General features: G+C 34.1%; 1 protein-coding gene across 2 annotated transcripts; it reads right to left on the bottom strand.

The window, feature by feature from the left end:
* Window positions 1–13,245: 13,245 nt before the first annotated feature.
* Window positions 13,246–18,941, bottom strand: LOC110623794 (probable proteasome inhibitor). Of its 2 annotated transcripts, none has more exons than XM_021768818.2 (9): window positions 18,613–18,941; window positions 18,338–18,509; window positions 18,082–18,231; window positions 16,963–17,058; window positions 14,822–14,899; window positions 14,693–14,724; window positions 14,501–14,555; window positions 14,338–14,418; window positions 13,246–13,483 (listed from the first exon to the last, which is right to left on the bottom strand). In XM_021768818.2, the coding sequence occupies exons 1-9, from the start codon at window positions 18,785–18,787 to the stop codon at window positions 13,411–13,413; spliced, it is 912 nt and encodes a 303-aa protein (XP_021624510.1). In that variant the 5' UTR covers window positions 18,788–18,941; the 3' UTR covers window positions 13,246–13,410. The 2 variants fall into 2 exon arrangements, with proteins under 2 accessions (XP_021624510.1, XP_021624511.1); XM_021768819.2 differs by having other exon boundaries at window positions 14,338–14,415.
* Between the last annotated feature and the right edge of the window lie 324 nt (window positions 18,942–19,265).

The raw sequence follows: 19,265 nt of genomic DNA, 5'->3' as shown, positions 1-19,265 counted from the left end.
CTTGGCAGTCTATCCCACATCACGGCAGAGAGGAGACCGGTGGTGAAGGAATTTTATAAGCTCATTGAGGAGGGTCTACAGATGGAGTTGTCTGGTACAGGTGCTTTGATTGCACAGATGAAAGTAACCCCCGTGTTTCTGGAGCAGGTGGCTCAGAAACAGCACGAGGACCCAGAGTTAGTGAAGATTGCCAGGACTGTTCAGTCAGGCAAAAACAGTGAGTTCAGGTTCGATAGTAAGGGGATCCTCCGCTATGGGAATAGACTATGTGTACCAGATGACATCGGGCAAAAAGGAGACATTATGAGAGAGGCTCATAATGCAAGGTACAGTGTTCACCCTGGAGCCACCAAGATGTACCAGGATCTGAAGGGAGTGTATTGGTGGCCAGCTATGAAGAGGGAAGTGGCACAGTTCGTGTCAGCCTGCGAAATATGTCAGAGGGTGAAGCTGGAACATCAGAAGCCGGCTGGAATGCTTAACCCACTGCCGATTCCAGAGTGGAAATGGGAGAATATCGCTATGGATTTTGTAGTGGGGTTACCGGCAACATCCAACAGACTAGACTCCATATGGGTGATCGTGGACAGACTCACCAAATCTGCTCACTTCATCCCTGTTAGGAGCAATTACTCTGTGGATAAGTTAGCGCAGGTGTATGTTGATGAAGTTGTCAGGCTGCATGGGGTCCCAGTTTCTATAGTGTCAGATAGAGGGCCCCAGTTCACCTCCAGGTTTTGGCGGAGTCTGCAGAATGCTATGGGTACCAGGCTGGATTTTAGTACTGCCTTCCACCCCCAGACTGATGGACAGTCAGAGAGGACCATCCAGACAATAGAGGATATGCTCAGGATGTGTGTGCTAGATTTTGGCGGTTCTTGGAGGCAACATCTACCCTTGGTGGAGTTCGCCTACAATAACAGCTATCATGCTAGCATTGGGATGGCTCCATATGAAGCTTTGTATGGGAGGAAGTGCAGGTCACCTGTTTGCTGGGAAGAGGTTGGAGAGAGGTCCTTAGCAGGGCCTGAGCTTGTAGAGATCACCAGCAGAGTGGTGCCCATGATCAGAGAAAGGATAAAGACTGCTACTAGCAGGCAGAAGAGTTATGCAGACATCCGCAGGAAACAGGTAGAGTTTCAGGAGGGGGATCTAGTATTGCTCAAGGTGTCTCCGATGAAAGGGGTGGTTCGATTTGGTAAGAAGGGTAAGCTAGCTCCGCGGTACATTGGACCCTTTGAAGTCCTGCAAAGGATTGGGAATGTATCGTACAAGCTGGACTTGCCTGCTTCTATGGAGAGAATCCATCCGGTTTTCCATGTTTCCATGTTGAGGAAGTTCGTGTCAGATCCGGGCAAGGTTCTTAGCGAGCCTGATGTGGAGATCCAAGAGGATCTCACTTATGTTGAACAGCCAGTGCGGATTCTTGACACTCAGATCAGAAAGTTGAGGAACAAGGAAATCCCGATGGTGAAAGTCCTTTGGAACCACCACAATTTGGAAGAATGCACTTGGGAGACCCGGGAGTCCATGCTCCAGCAGTACCCCCACCTCTTCTAAGGTTAGTTGAGATGTGTTCCATGTGCTATATGTGTGTATGTTATGTTTGTTTCGCTATGCATGTACTAGTTGAGGAACATTCGGGGACGAATGTTCTTAAGGGGGGGAGAATGTAATACCCGGCTAGACTCCGGTATCGGAATTCCTACCGTCCGGTGGAATTTGGGTGTCGGAAACCTCTAGAAGGGTAAAAGCATGTTTTTATAAAATGTTTTCATGTATTTTAATGTTTTAAGTATGATTTTAAATAGGTTTTTGCATGAAAATTCTTTAAGGAAAAACTCAGGTTCGGCCGCCGAAACTCACTTTCGGCCGCCGAACATGCATGGACTTTGGGAGGCACGTTAGGCCCCCGAAAGTCTAAATGAGGGAAGTGCAGGTTCGGCCGCCGAACCTTATGTTCGGCCGCCGAACATTGCATGGATGCGGAGGCACATTCGGCCCCCGAACGTGGCCTGGCCAGCCACTATAAAAGGGTCCCCTTGGTCCGCACGGGCGAGCTTTTTCTCTCCCATTGTCGGCCAAGGTGAGTCTCCACCGTTCCTCCCTCGATCTTGAGTGTTTCCTCTAGATCTTTCATGGTTTTAACAAGTTATAACTTTGTTTTGAAGATTTGTGAGCTTTGAGCAAGTTTTGAGTGCTTGGAGGTTCAAAGAGCTTGATCTCTCCATCTCCAAGCTAGGATCGCTTTCCTCTCGTTTCTTCAAGAGGTAAGGGTTGATCTTGAACCCTTTTTATGTTTTAAACAAGTTTTAAGTAAGATCTATGGGTAGAAATGCATGTTAGGACATATGTTGAGTTTATGGGTTTTGTTGATGTTTGAGCAATGTAGCTTGATTGTGTGTGTATGAAGTGTTGTAGATGGGGTATATGCATGTTTGAGACCCCTAGGAACTTGTATGTGTGTTTTGGTTGAGAAATATGCATGATCTATGGTTTTGGGAGGCAGGAGGTTCATTTGAACCAAGTTTCTGCCGTTTGGCAGAAACCAGGTTCGGCAGCCGAAGGGAGTTTCGGCCGCCGAACCCCTCTTGTGAAGGCAGCTTTCGGCTGCCGAAGGTGCCCCCGAAAAGAGACTTTCGTCTCTGTCTGGCACTTTCGGCCGCCGAAGGTGCCGCCGAACCTAGCTGAGTTTCGTCTCTGTCCAGGACTTTCGGCCGCCGAAGGTGCCGCCGAAGGTGCCCTGTTCAGCCATTTCATGCATATTTTCTGTGATGTTTTTATGATGTTTTAGGGGGTTTTTGGGGGATATATTAGAGATATGTTTATATGTGTTTGGTCCCTCATTGGAGTCCACCTGTGTAGGTTCGGACCCGAGGAACCAAGGACCCCAGCAGTGAGCCAGCTGCTGAGAGTTTGACAGAGTCAGCCAGAGGTGAGTGGAACTATACTTAATCTTTTAAATTAAGAAAGTGAATATTTTATCATGTTTCATGCATCATGACTATAATATAGGATGTTTGCATTAGAATCACGAATATGCTACATTGCATTATTATATTGTGGTTGATGAGGAGGGACATTGCACGACTCTCTAGTCCTGTATACGAAGTCCTGTGGTGCCCATAATAGGGCCGGGCAATAGCTCCGATATACGAAGTCCTGTGGTGCCCATAATAGGGCCGGGCGATACGAAGTCCTGTGGTGCCCATAATAGGGCCGGGCAATACGAAGTCCTGTGGTGCCCATAATAGGGCCGGGCATGGAGCTGAGGGATTTTTGGGTCGGTCCTTCCATGATGTGAAATGTTTGTGCAATGATGCATTTCATTATAGCATGTTTTAAATATTTTTTTTTATAGTTCTACTCACTGGGCATCTAGCTCACCCCTCTCCCCTAACCCCAGGTTTGCAGGTACGGGATTGATAGAGAAGAAAAGAAGAGAAAAGTCATATGTATGTAATAGCTAGAGTATGTGGACATGACAAATGATAAGAATGTGAAGTAAAGTTTGAACAGTTATGTTTATGTAACTATGTTATTGAGGATAGAGTTGTGCTTGACCATAATGTATCGCTAATCCCTTTTATTTTATGTACATGATCTTATGATATGATGTTTATGCAAAACTAACTCAACACATGATGTATATGTGAACCAACTCAACACAGGTTATATATTGCCCATTGAGGCTTTGATGAAATCCCACAGAGGGATTAATGTTTATGTATATGATGAACATAGTGCATGCACAGGTTGAGTTGGTGATTGATCACATGTATAAAAGAAAAGTTTTAATTTTTATGTATGATGGTTGATCATGTATGGGATTAAACAGGTTTACAGGTACATGTTAGGCTTGCTACGGGTCCCGGCGGCCTTATGCCGATCTGGATCCTAGCGCCGGTAGCGGCCCGGATTTCCGGGGCGTTACACCTTTAGGCCACCTTTTGACTACTTCTGTCTGAGCCATTAGGGTGTCTATAGAGACTTCCTCCCTCCTTCTAGGAGCTATATGTGATGCCTCCTCCTGAATTTTATACTGTCTGATAGTAGCCTGCAACTTTTGGATGTACTGGAGCATTTGCTCATTTGAAATTATTGAAATCCACTTCATTGACCATTGTGGGCATGTTTTGCCCATTTTCCGGGGTGAAACAAGCAATGACACCTTTATGAGTAGCAATATTAGCAGCAGCTCGCGAACTTCCAACTATATTGTAAGTGGTAGGGGAAAAAGATATTCTTTTATGAGAAAAAGAATAGGAGATCGGTCGTAAACTAAATGAATAGAGAAAATTCAATAAATTTCCTGACAACAGAACCAAATGATGTTGCTGGAAATAAAATGATGACATAGCCGAAATGAAGTTATGCTATGATTGCTAAACCTACAAGGAAGAAAATGTGAGGTGGTAGTGGGTCTACTCCGACGTTTAAGTTAGTAAATTGAAGAAACTGGTGAATGAAGGACTTGAGAGTATTTGTGTGGGAGAATAACGTATCTTTACTTTCATGATTTTTTTTTTATACTGTAAAAAGGTAGAAATAAATATGATATTTATCGATAAATCAGTAGTGATGTGGCCGGCTATTTGATAGTACACATCGCCTATTGATAGGAGGAAAATTCTGCGATTACAAACGTAATGGAAATACAATGCATTGTTCTTGCTTAACGGTTACTTGGTACCGAGAATTGCCCTATCAAAGGAAATGTCGAGTTTTTGATGATGAATTAAATGTTTAAGGTGTCCAGAATTTTTTTTTTTTGACTGAATTACATTACCTACTTGTCAGACTCTTGTCACGAACTTGTATTATGGTGCCATCCCATAATTTACTTTGAGATTGTTATATAGCATCACACGAAGATAAACTTTTATCGAGAGATAGCCAGCCAACATATTAATCGAAAAAGCACGGTGAAAATTAAATTGCAAACGCATGCACAAATTTTTCCAGAAGAATTTTTAACTAACATTGATTTACTACAAAAATACAAATCTAGACACCTAAATTAACAAATAGCTGATGTTCACAAATAAAATCCTAATTTTTATCAAAAGAAAGCTAAAACACTAAATTAAAATGTAATAAAAAAGAATTAATTTATTTAAACTCCATTTATTTATAAAAACAAATTATATTTAATAAAATATTTTCTGTAAAAAATATTTTCATATAAAATATTTTTCAACTAAATAATTTGTTTTTTATTACTTAATTTTAAGAGGCAATACAAATATCTAGATACAAAGATTTCGGCTACCAAGGGATATTATCCCTTTATTTTTATTTTTATTAAAAAAGCTTTTAATATAAGGTCCAAAACTTTTAAGCTTTCAAAATATCAGTTTAATGAGTTTTAACATTTAATGCTTAATAAAATTAATTAATGTAAAATATTTTTCTAATTAAATGAAAAATTAAGTTATTTTTAAGAAAAATAATTCAATCTTTTAAAAAAATAAGAAATTTTTTTAACTACCTTTAAAAATCTCATTAACACTATGCATAAATTTATTGATAAAAAAAATAATTATTTGTAAAAAATTATTTTATAAATTTTTTATATATATAAATTATTTTTTACAAACAAATAAAATCAACTATAAATCTAATTTGAGTTAGTTGTCCTCTCCGAAAGGACTTTCATTTTTTAAATTTATCTCTAAAAAACTCGAAAATAATTTAAAAAAATATTAAATCTACTTCTCTAGTCTCCTTTTTTTTTAAAAAAAAAAACTACTTATTTAACATGGTTTATTTTATAAAAAAAATTAAATAAATTTTTAGAAAATCATGTAAAATATGAACTATTTGACTTAAAATATTTGAAATTAAAAAAAATAAATTCTTTTATTTAAATAAAAATATTATTAAAAAATAATTTATTTCAAAATTATTTTAATAAAAGAATGTCAAATTAATGATTGTAAGTCAATTGATAATGTTTCGATTTTCAAGAATTAATTCAGCATGTTTGGATATATTTAAACCTTATCCTATTAAGACCGGGTGATGAGTATTAATTAATACGTGTTTCACAAAGAGATTATCAATAATTAACGCACGTGTCGTTATCACAATGGAGCCCTTTCCCATTATTACATTTAATTTTGGCGGTTGGCTGGTTGCTCTAAAGTCAAAGCCCAACCGAAATGACCTGTTTGCGGGGGAAGGAAAGGAAAGGAAAGGAAAAGCCATGCAAGGAAAAGTAGATGGAATTTACTTTATTTTTTTAAATTTTAAAAGTATATTATATTTAAAATTTGAATTTAAACCCTCTGTAAGTAATGGTTAGAAACAGATCATCCATAGAGAAAAGCTCAACAAAATTAATCCAGATCACGTCTCTGTAAGTAATGGTGTTTGTTTGCACTCTCCGGAGCTCACACGCAGAAGCTGCAACAATCCAGCAAATGATATGCCATGATGACAGAAGCTAGACTTTGTAGGGCAAAGATTATGATCAGCCCACCACATAAAGTGATGAACCTTAGCTCAGATGCAGGCCCTTGCAACAAACGAAATGGCAAGCATACTCCAAACATGACAGAACCTGGTTTTCGTACCTAACCAGTATATGGAGTCCACAGGATGACGAGAGCTTTTTGGGAATTAGCAAAAAATTTGTGAGGCTTTAGATGAGAGGAATATATGAATTAATAATGCACCAAACTCTCTGATGAATCAATACGACAATCAACAGTGCGTAGCAACATATCTGAATGACACCAGTCACCGCACTTTCCTCTTGGACTGCCAACGTGAATGGATCTATACCGCAACTTAGCTTCCAACCCTCTCACCATTACCAATTAATGCGTCATCTTCAATCAGAGCTATGAATTCTCGAGCGTCGTTGATAAAAGATGACGCCTTCTTGGCCTTAAGCTTGGAGCTTCTCGATTTTTCAATTTTGGAATAAAACCAATACAATTATAAAAATTTTCTTTTTTTTTTCATGAATAAACAATTGATGTATGAATTCAGATATTAAGTAATCATTTCAGAGAGACAATGTAACTAGTATGGTATAGTATGTAAGTTTCAGTTGAATGGGCTCCACGCGAGAAATGGCGACGGAGGTGGTAAAGCTACAGAAAAGAAGTGTCGACGTGGAAGGTGAGTCTGGTGGGGTCGTCGTAAGAAGTAATCGTGTCGTGTTTTAAGCCACATAGGGTGTTGCGGTGCCGTATTTTCAAGTGTCACCATTCTCTCTGTTCTATTGACTATTATTTTAGATCTAGCCCTCCTCATGGTCTATTAGTAATAATTGGCAATCGATTATTGTTGCCATTGATGAAGTGATGGTGGGGAGGCGATTCCTGCTTTGTTCTAAGGTTGTTGATACTAGACTCGAGTATAGCTTCTAAATAGATTGGACAAAATTGGTTTTTTTTTCTTCTTTTTTTAATTTGTTTTATCTAAATGTTATGTCTTTATTTGGTATGTATTTATTGTAATAAAAAATTAAATTTTATTAATAAAATTTAATTTATTTTTATTAATAAAAAAAATTCATTTATCTAAAATTAATTTAAATATAATAAATTTAATTGAATTTTTTATATTAAATAAATTAATAATAAATTTAATTTTTTCATTATTTTTAAATTAAATATAAATATTTATTTTTATATTTAATTTAAAAATAATAAAGTATACCAATGTAAGGGATTTTGTTCAAGAATCAGACGAAACTTTCCTTACGAATATTAGTAAAATATTGGAGTGTTCCTAAAAGTATTGTCAATGACATAGATGAGCGGTTAAAAATAATAAAGTATGCAAATGTAGGGATTTTGTTCAAGAATCAGCCGAAACTTTCTTTAAGAATATTAGTGAAATATTGGGGTGTTCCTAAAAGTATTGTTAATAATAGAGATGAGCAGTTCACTATGGATGAAAATTCACCCAGTACTTTATGTAAGCAAATTAAAGTCATACTATGCAGACGAGATAGATAACAGCAGAAATAAACCCTCAAGATCAACCGTTTCACGAGTAGCACCAATGCATTAAAACGTTAAAGAAATTTTAGCATATCGAATTGTGAAGACCACCGAGCGTCCTTTTTATAAAAAATATTTTGTTAAATGGAAAGGTCTAAGTATCGAAAAAACCAGTTGAGAGAAAGAGTCGAACCTCCAGCAACATTCACAGAAGATTGAAAAGTTTCTACATGCTCAGTCGACCAGGACATCGACTGTTTAAGTCGGAAAAAGTGTTAGGAGTCTAGAATTTTGAGGGAATAAAATGTAATTTTTTCAATATGGGATTTCTTGAAAACGAGATGGGTAGAAATTAATATAAAATAGTAGTATCAAAAGAGTCGTGTTACTTTTTTATAATTCATTTTCATGTAATTATTAAGGGTTGTCTTCTCAGACATATTGATATCCTTTTCTATTATGGCTTAACTTATTTCTAAGACTATTTAGGGGAGTAATTAGTTGGCCACCGTATGCCGTGGTGTGAGGATCATTGTGTAAAGATTATTGTGTCGTATTTATAATGATTGTTTTGTCCTTAAAATGAAATGGGTAGTCCTTTTATTAAAATCTATGTATCTACATGCGATATTTAGATTGTTTATATTAATATACTTGTTTAATGTTGATATCTGTATGATATATATATATATATATATATATATATATATATATATATATATATATATATATATATATATATATATATATATATATATATATATATATATATATATATATGCTTATTTTAATAATATTTTATTCTCTTTGGCTAATCGACGTACTTTGAAATATTTTATTATTAAATAAATTTAAAATTAAAGTAAATAAAAAATAAAAAGTAAAAAGAAAAGAAAAAAAGTTTTGAAAGTGATTTTGATATAAATAGTTTTAGATGGAATCATTTTTCATAAAATTTAATCAATTTTAATAAGATTTATTTTTAATTTAAAATCAATTTTTAAAAGTGAATTGAATTCTCACCTTATTAATTTTGTTAAATATTTTTTTAAAAAATTTTTTTCAAAATTAATTATTCTAAATAATGGTTATATATAAGTGAGTTTTTAACGGAGGAATGATTTTTGATAAAAAAAAAATAAATGAATTTGTATTAACTAATAAAAATATAATTATTAATAAATAATTTATTTTTAATTTAAAAAATTAAAATTATACACATTTCTATAAAAATTTGTTTAAGTTTTTTTTTTTTTTTTTTTTTTTCTCGCAAAATATATAACGGCAACATTCTTTGGAATGCTTATAAGGGACATTCTTCGAATTTGTCCGCCGACGAAAATTGCCTCATTTAAACCTTCATTCAATGCTTTCGATGCAATGAATCTCCGTTAGTAGTTAGATGGTCCGTGAGATATTTAGTTTTTAGTCCTTCAATCCAAAATGTTTATTCAAGGAGGTCCAAAATCTCTAAACTGACCCATTTTATTTATTTATTTTATCTCTCATTTCCTTCCCATTGTTTAAAATTTATCTTAATCTATTTTAACAATAAGAATTCTAAATTAAGTTTTTTAAATTATTGTTTAACTATATTTTTAAAAGTACTTTTTCTGAAAAAATCTATATTTTTTTCTAACTCCCAAAGACAATGTCGACAATTTTATATTTAAATATTAAATAATTTTAAAAAATTATTCAAAATATTAAGTATATATATATGAAAAATAAACATTAAGCAGCTGTTGATCACATAACCTCTCTTGTAATCCAATTAACCATCATTTTCATCTTCGTCAGTCCAAGAATCAGTCTTCAACAATTCCCAACCACAGCTATTCCATACATCTCTTATCTTTTCAGCTTCCTAAGGTTTCGATTCTTCATAGATTATTACATAAAACCTTAAGTCATACCATGAAACCTTTGATTCTTCATATTTGGATGCAACAGGCACAAAATTGTTCACTTCATGGAATATGAGTATGTATGTACAAGCAGTAGAGATTACAAAATTGAAGCAAACTAAACAATTTTCAGCCAATCTTCCAAGGAAGACATTGGAGGTTATGGCAAGATCCCTTCTTCCATATTCTCCTACATTCACCTTGTTCGCCATCACAGCACTTGCAAACAACTCCTAAAGTTGCAAAAATCTTTGAATGGTCTGCAGAATCATATTCAGAAGATTAATTAATTATGTCCCATAAAGAGATATATATTTATATATATATATATAGAGAGAGAGAGAGAGAGAGTGATCTTCTTTGCAGAACTTACTTTGTTCAGCAAGGAAAGAAATCGTTCTTGCTTCTGCAATGATTCTCGGTTTCTGGGCTGAAGAAACTGCTAGTACAAGCAGAAGAAAAAGCACAGAAGACTTAGAAGAGACACCCATGTCGTTCTTTTTCCTGATAAGCAACTGGTTATGAGATTTTATCTCTCTCTCTATATATATATATAAATCTACGGAGAAAGACTAACGCAAGTGGGAAGTATCAATCAATTACGTAGAAATGAAATGATAAATATTATAATGATTAAATTAAATATAGTAATCTAGAAGGGTTGGCTATTTCTGCTTGAATTTTAGGTAAATTTAAGATTATGGGTGGGCTTCTAGAACTGAGACAAGAAGTCAGGCCACACGTTTCCAAGTTACTCACGTTTCTATGGGGGAGAAGAGAATTTGGTGGAAAGTTCCTGTCCCAATTACTAGATTGATAGAGATTTTCTGGCAAGCTGCAAGCTAAAGTTTTGGCCTTCAGTGATTTGTTTGCTCATCTTTTGGTTTTAAAGTCTTTTACATAAGTTGGCATTTTGTTTATGGAGTCTCTGCGTTGAAACAAAATAACTTTCTGCGTAGACTTTAGCCCTCACGTTTTACAGATTTCTGTGATAAAAAGAAATTCTATCATGCAATTGGCGAATATATAAAATCATGATAACATCCATTTATAAAAATATATTGGTTATTTACTACTGATCGAATGTTTATAATTATAAAATATATAGGCCAAATACAAAATCTGCTCGCTCATTTTACCTCTCAATTTTATTTTTATCTTAATTTCTCTTTTAATTTTTTAAATTTTAAATAATTTAATTTCAAAAAAATATACATACCACTTCTCAACTTTTAATTATTAAATAATTTAATTTCTATAATATAATAGCGTGTAAATATCATATTTCCGTACAATAAAAATTAAGTTATTTTCTCATTTAAAAGTTGAAGGAGTAAATAGAAAAAAGTTAAAGTCGAGGGAGTAATATAATTTTTATAAAAAATGAGAGGAAGCAAATTATACATTTTGTCTAATATCTTTCGCCAATAAATAAATCTAAATAAGAGATATTCATAAGCTAAAATTAAATTAATTTAAATATAGTATTTTTAATTAAAATTTGTAAATATTATAAACTAATTAAGATTCTTAGAATCTATTAAAACCTAACCCAATAAAAATTCAATTTATTTAGATTCATTTTATAAAGAACCGAGATTAAACCTATAAATATTATGTTTGAATCAAATTTTAAATGAATCAATGAATTTCAAAAACTTTAATAAAATACATTTAAACTTTTCAAAAAATTTGGTCTCCTGATTCGTTTACCTACAGTTGATTTTAAGAAAAAACAAAAAATTGAATAATGTGATAAAAAGGTGAGAAATTATCCTCCCCATTCATTAGAGAATAGCAAGAAAAAAAATCAAGCCAATAGTTAATTTCCTTATGAAGCAGCAACTGATCAAGAAATCCTCACAACTTTTGGATACTGTGGTTTCTTCAACTTACGTTGGGCAACCAAGAATTAGAAAGTTGAGACAAAGACGTGAAGGGGTATGCGTATGTTACAATTTAAGGTAAACTTGTCATAATGATTGTGTTGGAAAAGCAGTCCTTTGGACCCGTCAAGATCTTCAAGAAACCAAATATAATAAAGTTAATATGATATTTTCAACAATAAAAATCAAGTTAATTCTATACTCTCTAACTTCAAGAGAAAAAGAGTTTAATTTCAATCGAATCGTCTCTCTATATTTTGTAGAGAGATATTTTTCTTTGAAAAGGTTTTCATGTTCTAGGCATTGGGCCTCTCATTTGCTTGTTTTTTTGGCCTTCCTCTGTCTTAATCTGATCCTATCTACACATGGTGAGAAGTTTGTTGAGGGCCTTTTCTCTCTATGCTTCAAAATATGGGTAACCTTTTGCTTTTGGTTCTAGTGTCAGGTGTTCTTTTCTCTCTATATGTGGCGTATGTGTTATTTGTGTATTGACATTCTGTAGAGGAGAGATGTTGATCGATGATTTGAATGCTCCTTCTTGCTGTTGGCCTGTACCGAAATTAAAAGTACAGCGGCTTGCTTAATGTCTAGGGTATCCAATAAAAGCCTCGACCTTATTCTATATGAATACAACTAATTTTTGAAAAAAAAAAAAAAATCAAGACTCTAGTTTGTTTATATATATATATGTAAAATTAAAATGCAACACGTATCGCTCGTATTTCGGTTTCCATTACATTGTAAGACGACAATGGAAACATGTAGTGCACCATTGTCAAAGTTTTTGAAAAAAACTCTTAAGACAATGTAAAACTGTAAGCATATTTTACACAAATCTCAAATTTTTTATTGCAACAGATTTGTTTAGCATTTTTCTAAAATTTGAAAACTTCATAAAACAAACAGTGAAATTCGACAAACAGCCCAAATTCAACACCTTAGCGAGCTAGCATGAACAAAATGAGCCAGCCCCTTAGATTTATAAATAAATAAATAAATAAAAAAGAAAAATTAATTCTACCCTTCATGTCACGTTCTTAGAAACTTCTCATAGTCATTGTTCCAGCTTAGCCATTAAAATAATAATCTAATAACATAAAACATAACAATTTTTCAAGTACAGATTAAGACATCATTAAAATTTTAATAAAATAAAATCATATTTTATTGTGACAAATCAAGTCAAAGTTAGAGATTAAATCAAATTCAAATTATTGAAGGATCAAATTTGGTTTAGCTTGGATTCACTATTTAAACCAAATCGCACATCAACAAGAACAAGATATGGGGAAAATTTGCCTCTAGAAGCAGGCATTAGATATGCCCAAATAGTAAATTCTGGGATCCATTTACCCGTTTAAAATCTTGTCCTATCAAACAAATCAGACTGAGCTCCACAGCAAACAAATCAGACCGTGCTCCACAATCACACAAAACAAACAGAAAATGGCATGGTAAATACTTATTATTTACCAGAGATGAGGCTCAAAGTATAAAAACCATCGGCATGCCCATTTCTTAATTCAACAATATATACAATGCCTTGTGACCTGTAAACTAGATACAGAATCATTATAGATAAACCGAGTTTCTGGCGACCTTCATCTTATATATATGTTTAGACAAAAGGAAAATGCAAATTTTCAAGGAACAAGCTTAAATGAAATCCGAACCACTACTGAAAAACTCAAGATCTGGATGAGTGTCCCTTCCAGGTCTGCGTGGGTTTCTGCAACATCCATAAAACAGAAAAATGATAGATGGTCGTTAACGTCAGATTAAAAAACTCTATGGTATCACCATGATGCGTAAGCACACAAATATCCCTTTCAATGAGCTCTTTGAAGGTTAGGCAGCTCCCAAATGCTGCATGAAAACAAATTTGACAACCTTGTATCTGTATGGCACCTCTGTATTGAGCTCAGGCATGGCCAACACTAGAAAAACTTTCCAGTTCGGAATTTTAAAATTTAAAAACCAGGTGAAACTGATAATTTGTATTTCATTAATAATTGAACCAAGGTAGAACATCCACACCTTTCCTTCCCTTTTTAGCCTAACTACATTAGATCATCATACACGAGGTCAGACAAGGCGTAACTTCAAACCATTCTAAAAATTTACTGTTAAATCTGTTGGCACTTACGCCCTTTGCAAAGCTAGATAAGCATTCTCAATGCCGTTCTTAAATCCAATAATCAATTTAGCATCACCTAAAGCTCAAACATACAACTTCTTGGATTTACTATGTGAAACTCAAGTAATTTTCTAGAAAAAGTTCCCAGAAAATTAGAAAATAGAGTTTCATATTAACTTGTACCAGTTTTCTATTTGGAAACCTAGAAAAATAAGTCTGTTAACTTGTGAAAAACAGTTCTAAGTTTTTTGTTTTCAAATTTTTAAGAAAATTTCAATTTTCATTTATCATTGAAAACATACTTATTTGACTAAAGTTATGAAAAACTACATCGTATAGTTTTTATTAGAATTTGTCTTTATTTGGAAAATAATGGAAAGCAACTTTTCACAACTCAAATTCACCTGTAGATTTTATTCATTTTTAAGGAGAAAAAAGTGATATACCTGACAAATCGATTAGGCTCAAAACCAGGAACCCCAGGTGGACCAAAAGGATCAAAACGGGCACCTGGAGGAACACCCCTGCTTCAGTACATTTTCCCATTATTAGTTTCAGGGGGAAAAAGAAAGGAAAAAAAAATACAGTGATACGAGGAGAGGAACTCACGGTTGTCCCCCAGGAAAATTTTGCTCTCCTCCAAGCCATTGAGGATCATTAGGTCCTACGTGCAAATGAAGAAGTCTGTGATGCAACCATAACACTAAATACTCTCTTTTTAAGAAAAAAAAAAATTTCCTTCCTCCTTATCATAATACAACATAAAAACTACGAATTACATTTGCATTTAGAAGAAAATACCTAGAAGCATGCTCCCACCACCGAAGCCACCCCTGGAAACAGTTACATGAGGAGAAAAAAATTCAAATTGGATCTGGAATGACCAGATAAAACAGAAATCACCAGTAAGCAATGATTTGGGACAAGTACCTTGTTGGATACATTCCAGCACCAGGACCAGGAAAAAGATCACTACCACCAACTGGATTAACAGGAGGATATATAATTCTACAAAGCAAGCCAGAAAAAGAGGTATTAGCCTTCACAATCTCTATAAGCAAAATTAGAAATTGCATGCCATGAAAGACTAGAAAACCATAGAAGAAACGCAAACACAGACATCATAGTTCTTCAAATCTCTCTCTCTAAAAGAGAAAGGACCATAAGCAGTACAAGCCACCCTGGACTTTTATCATGATTAGTAGAAACCCATAGAAGAAAGCCATCCAGGATGGGCATTGATTCTCATGATTAGATCCTTTTATCACTCTTCTTTTGATAAACATGATTGAAGCAAATATTCTTAATCTTAACAGCAACTACACCCTGATGTGGCAATGAGAGCCTAATAATCTAAGCCAGCGGAGTGCCATATGCAAAGATAGAAAGTATGAATTCAGAGGCTACTTGGTGAGATCTACAAAATTTCGGTCCTCAAACTATCTAAACTAGGGCCAAGCCACCACTGGACTTTTATCACGCTACTCCTGAATTCCATTGCCAGTGCATGTTATTGGAAAAAATCTATCATCACAATAAATGCCTTGTCTCAGTCCCCTAATTCTCTTGTTTCAAATCATAAGAAATTCTTTCATCTATCATTTTCATTTAAACATATGGAAAACGACTCTGCAATTAGTTGGTTTCTTTTTAAAATAAACTGAACTGAAACAGAAAATTTTACAACTGAACCGAATTATATAGGAAAACTGAATTGAAACCAAAACCGGGAAAAAAGAATCAGTATGGCAGTCGGTTCTAGGCCATCTTCCACATAATAAATTAATAACAGAACACCATTTTTCAACCTCTCAAATCTCAAATCATGAATTGCAAAACAACCAAAATTCACGTGAAATCATTTGTACAATCCCCCAAAAAAAAATAATAAAATAAAAAAAAGATAGAGATAACAAAATGAAAAGATAACCCTAGATTACTGCAGGAAGCAGCAGAAGTCGATGAGTAATGAATACAACTAAAATATGGAAGAAGGGTCAAAGAATCATTACTATCTAAAAATCAAAATATCTAAAAGCTTACATCAAATCTGTTGAAGACAGTGAAGAAGCTACAACTGGAGCCGGCATGGAAGAAAAAAAAAGAAGATGATTACAGGGAAGGGAAAACTGGACTCTAGAAGGGGAGGCTAGTTAATAGATAAAAAAGGGCGAGAGGGTGAATTCTGGACAGAGAGCAGGGTCTTGATTTGTGGACAGTGAAGGCGACAGCAGCAGCACAAGTGGAGGAGATTGAATCAAAAAGAGGGAGAGAAAACAATGAGGATTGAGGAGGAATGGAGGGAGATGAGAAAAGGAAATGAGGCAGAGATATAAGAGAATGAGGAGATGATGGAGAGAATATAAGTCTTGAGTGCTATGATCTACGGGCTCAAAAGAACAGCTATGGCCTACGGGCTTGAGACAACATTGAGGCTTAGAATTCAGTCAGTTCAGTCATCAAGCCGAACCTAAAAACCAAATTCTTCTTAAACATATAATCCAAATTGAACCAGAAAAATGAATTAAAATGATTCGGTTCGATTTTTCTACTATACTCAAGGTCTAGTCACCCATATAAGGAAATTTTGTTAGCTGCACATAAATTACAAAGAATTCCAAAAAGCGCTCCTTTAATTATATTATTTTATCAAAATAAGTCCCTCATATATTGCAGCTCTTGGTTATCAAAATAAATTCCTCATACATTACATCTCTTACAAGCGAATCATACTGTTGAATTCATTCATATGACTTTCATAAGCATCAAATAAATCATGAAAGGGGCCGAGAATGTTTTAACAGTTAATTTTGAGAAATCCCGATCATAGATAACTGATTCAAGTCTAGTTTAGTTCTAGTTATCACCAACTTATCTCCATAAAACATTAACCTTTGTGACAAAGAATTTAAGAAGATCAAGATAAAGATTATGCAGGAATATTCTATCATAACAGAAGAAAGTTCCAATTATATGCAAAACTACCAAAAAAAGGAAAGCAAAAAAGCAATTAATAGAAAATTATGGGAAAGATATTCCACAATCAAGTCAAAACTCAAAAATAAACATACCCTGAAGGATGAATTTGAGGACCTGCCGGTTCAGTAATTCGAACTCCAGGTTCATTTATGCCACGACCACGACTTGAGCCATCACTCGTTTTTGTTCTGCAAAAAAAAAAAAAAAGGAGTAATCCATAAAGAGGCACATCAGTATATTTATTATTGGTGCATTTAGGAAGTAGTAATCAAGATTGCACCGAGTCTCATAGTTTGAAATGGCTCATAAGATTAGGATCTCAGTTCATGATTTAGATCTCAAGTTGCCAACAAAGTTTCAAAACATGAGTTCACATACCATTAATAAACTCCAAAAGACGTGGAAAATAATTACATCCTCGATATATTGAATAAGACGATGTTATACACATACAAAAACTTCAAACATGATGCTCCATTATCATGCTAATAAATGGAGAATAAGAAAAAAATCAGTTGTTGACCATTTGGCATACAGACTTCTCTTTTTCCTCTTAACAAAACGTGATCTATGTACGTTGCTAAAAGCACCAACTCATCATCTGCAAGCCCCTAATTAGGGCACACTTGCCCAACAATATAAATATTATTTTCAATTATTGGCTAATGACATTATGAAGGAAAGAAAATTAAATTACAAAACATGTGGTTTACACCCTTTATACTTGCAAATTAATGGTGTTTTCAATGGGATTCTAGGATTTAAATCTAAAATTGTATTTCCCTAAGCCTGTGGTATAAAAGAACAACATTAATATATAACAAGCCAATATTGATTCTTTCAATAATACAATAATTCTTCTAAGCTCAACTACATCAACAACAATGAGAATAGGTAAATCTGAGAGCATAAATTTTTTCCTCAGATAACTAAGGGATCTGATATCTTATCTCTTATGATTCCTATAGGTTATATTTTAGAACTTTTCTCTATAATTAATTAAAGACCTAAACATCCAAACTAAATTTGTAGCTCATCATGAAAGAACATTTAAGAATTAAGAAAGCTTTCCTAGTTGTCAAAAACCAAAGGGTAAGCAGTAAGATGATAATTAAGAAATTCTGTCAGATGGACCGTCTTCAGCTAATATAATTCAATAATAACACAAAATTACGCTTCAAATCGGTAAACAACAAAATAAAAACAATTACTTTGATTTATTGCTCGAGGAGCGTGCTTTTGAAGAGGAACCATCCAACTTAGTCAAAATTTCCGCATCAAGATTCTTAACAAGCTTCTCCATATTCTTGAACTGAGCTGAATAATTTCCGCCTCCATTCTCCGCAACAAAGTCGATTACACTGCACAATCACGCAAAATCCCACAATTCAAACTGTAAATAAAATAACCCAACAAGCCGAAGTGACAGAATTTCACTCCTAGACTGAAAGAAAGAAAAGGACTTACTTGATTTCTAGATGAACCGGCTCCGACGCCCCGTCAGCCAAAGCATCGATAAGCAACTTATCATCCATGACCAAACACTTAACTAACACCTTGTTTCCACCCTTCTCGGGGTTTAAATACACGAAAGCATATTCGTTATCGGAATCATTCCAGTGTTCAATCCCCACCTCATCTACACGAAAATAAGAAAACAAGAAGGGAAAATTTTCATTCCCTTTTCTCAAAATGACCCTTATATTTTGCAGATTGAATTTTGAAAAAGAGCAAGCGAATACCAGTAGAGGAAGAGTAAAGGGCAGTATCGGAGAAAGCAGGCGGTCCAGTGGCAGTGAGCACGTAACCGGCAGCGAGGAAAGAAGCGTGAACGGCAAAAACAACCTTATCGGCATTGTTTTTAAAAGATGGCCTGGCTGCCCTAATCACCGCCATTACAGACTTCTCGTCGGCCATTTTCTTGTCCGATGATTCGCTTGGATCGGTTAGTTTTGTAGTAGAGTGTAGAAAGGATGTTTATGAGTGATTTTCAAGTGTGGATGAACTCAACAGTTTTGGCTTAGTCGCGAAGCAACGGTGGGCTGAAGGGGACACCGCCTTTGACCTTCGAAACAAAATCCATTATTATATAGGTTTCAAATTGGGCCTTCTTCGGCTCATAACCTATGTTATCTTTCTTTTTTTTAATTTAATAGAATTAAAATATAGAGTAAATTATTTATATTTGAAAAATCAAGAGTTAAGTATTAATTTTAACATAATTAAGGAAAAATATATTTAAGGATATTTTAATTATTTTAAAAATAATTAATGAAGAATTAGATAAAATAATTTTTAATTTAATGAAATCAAAATATAAAAAACTAAATTGTTGACTTTAAAAAAATGTAAGAATAATTCACTTCCAGCGAAATTCTAACTTAATTAGTCAAAT

The sequence above is a fragment of the Manihot esculenta genome, chromosome 9, assembly GCF_001659605.2.
Source record: "Manihot esculenta cultivar AM560-2 chromosome 9, M.esculenta_v8, whole genome shotgun sequence".
Lineage (NCBI taxonomy): Eukaryota > Viridiplantae > Streptophyta > Magnoliopsida > Malpighiales > Euphorbiaceae > Manihot > Manihot esculenta.
This window is presented reverse-complemented; position numbering and strand designations above follow the sequence as displayed.

Excerpts from the sequence above, each read along its gene's own strand:
- LOC110623794 (XM_021768818.2), bottom strand. The coding sequence starts at position 18,787 with ATGGCCGACGAGAAGTCTGTAATGGCGGTGATTAGGGCAGCCAGGCCA. Across the intron at positions 14,900-16,962 it reads CCTCAAATTCATCCTTCAGG|AATTATATATCCTCCTGTTA; the intron begins GTATGTTTATTT and ends CTTGCTTTGTAG. Across the intron at positions 13,484-14,337 it reads GAGCCTAATCGATTTGTCAG|AAACCCACGCAGACCTGGAA; the intron begins GTATATCACTTT and ends TGGATGTTGCAG.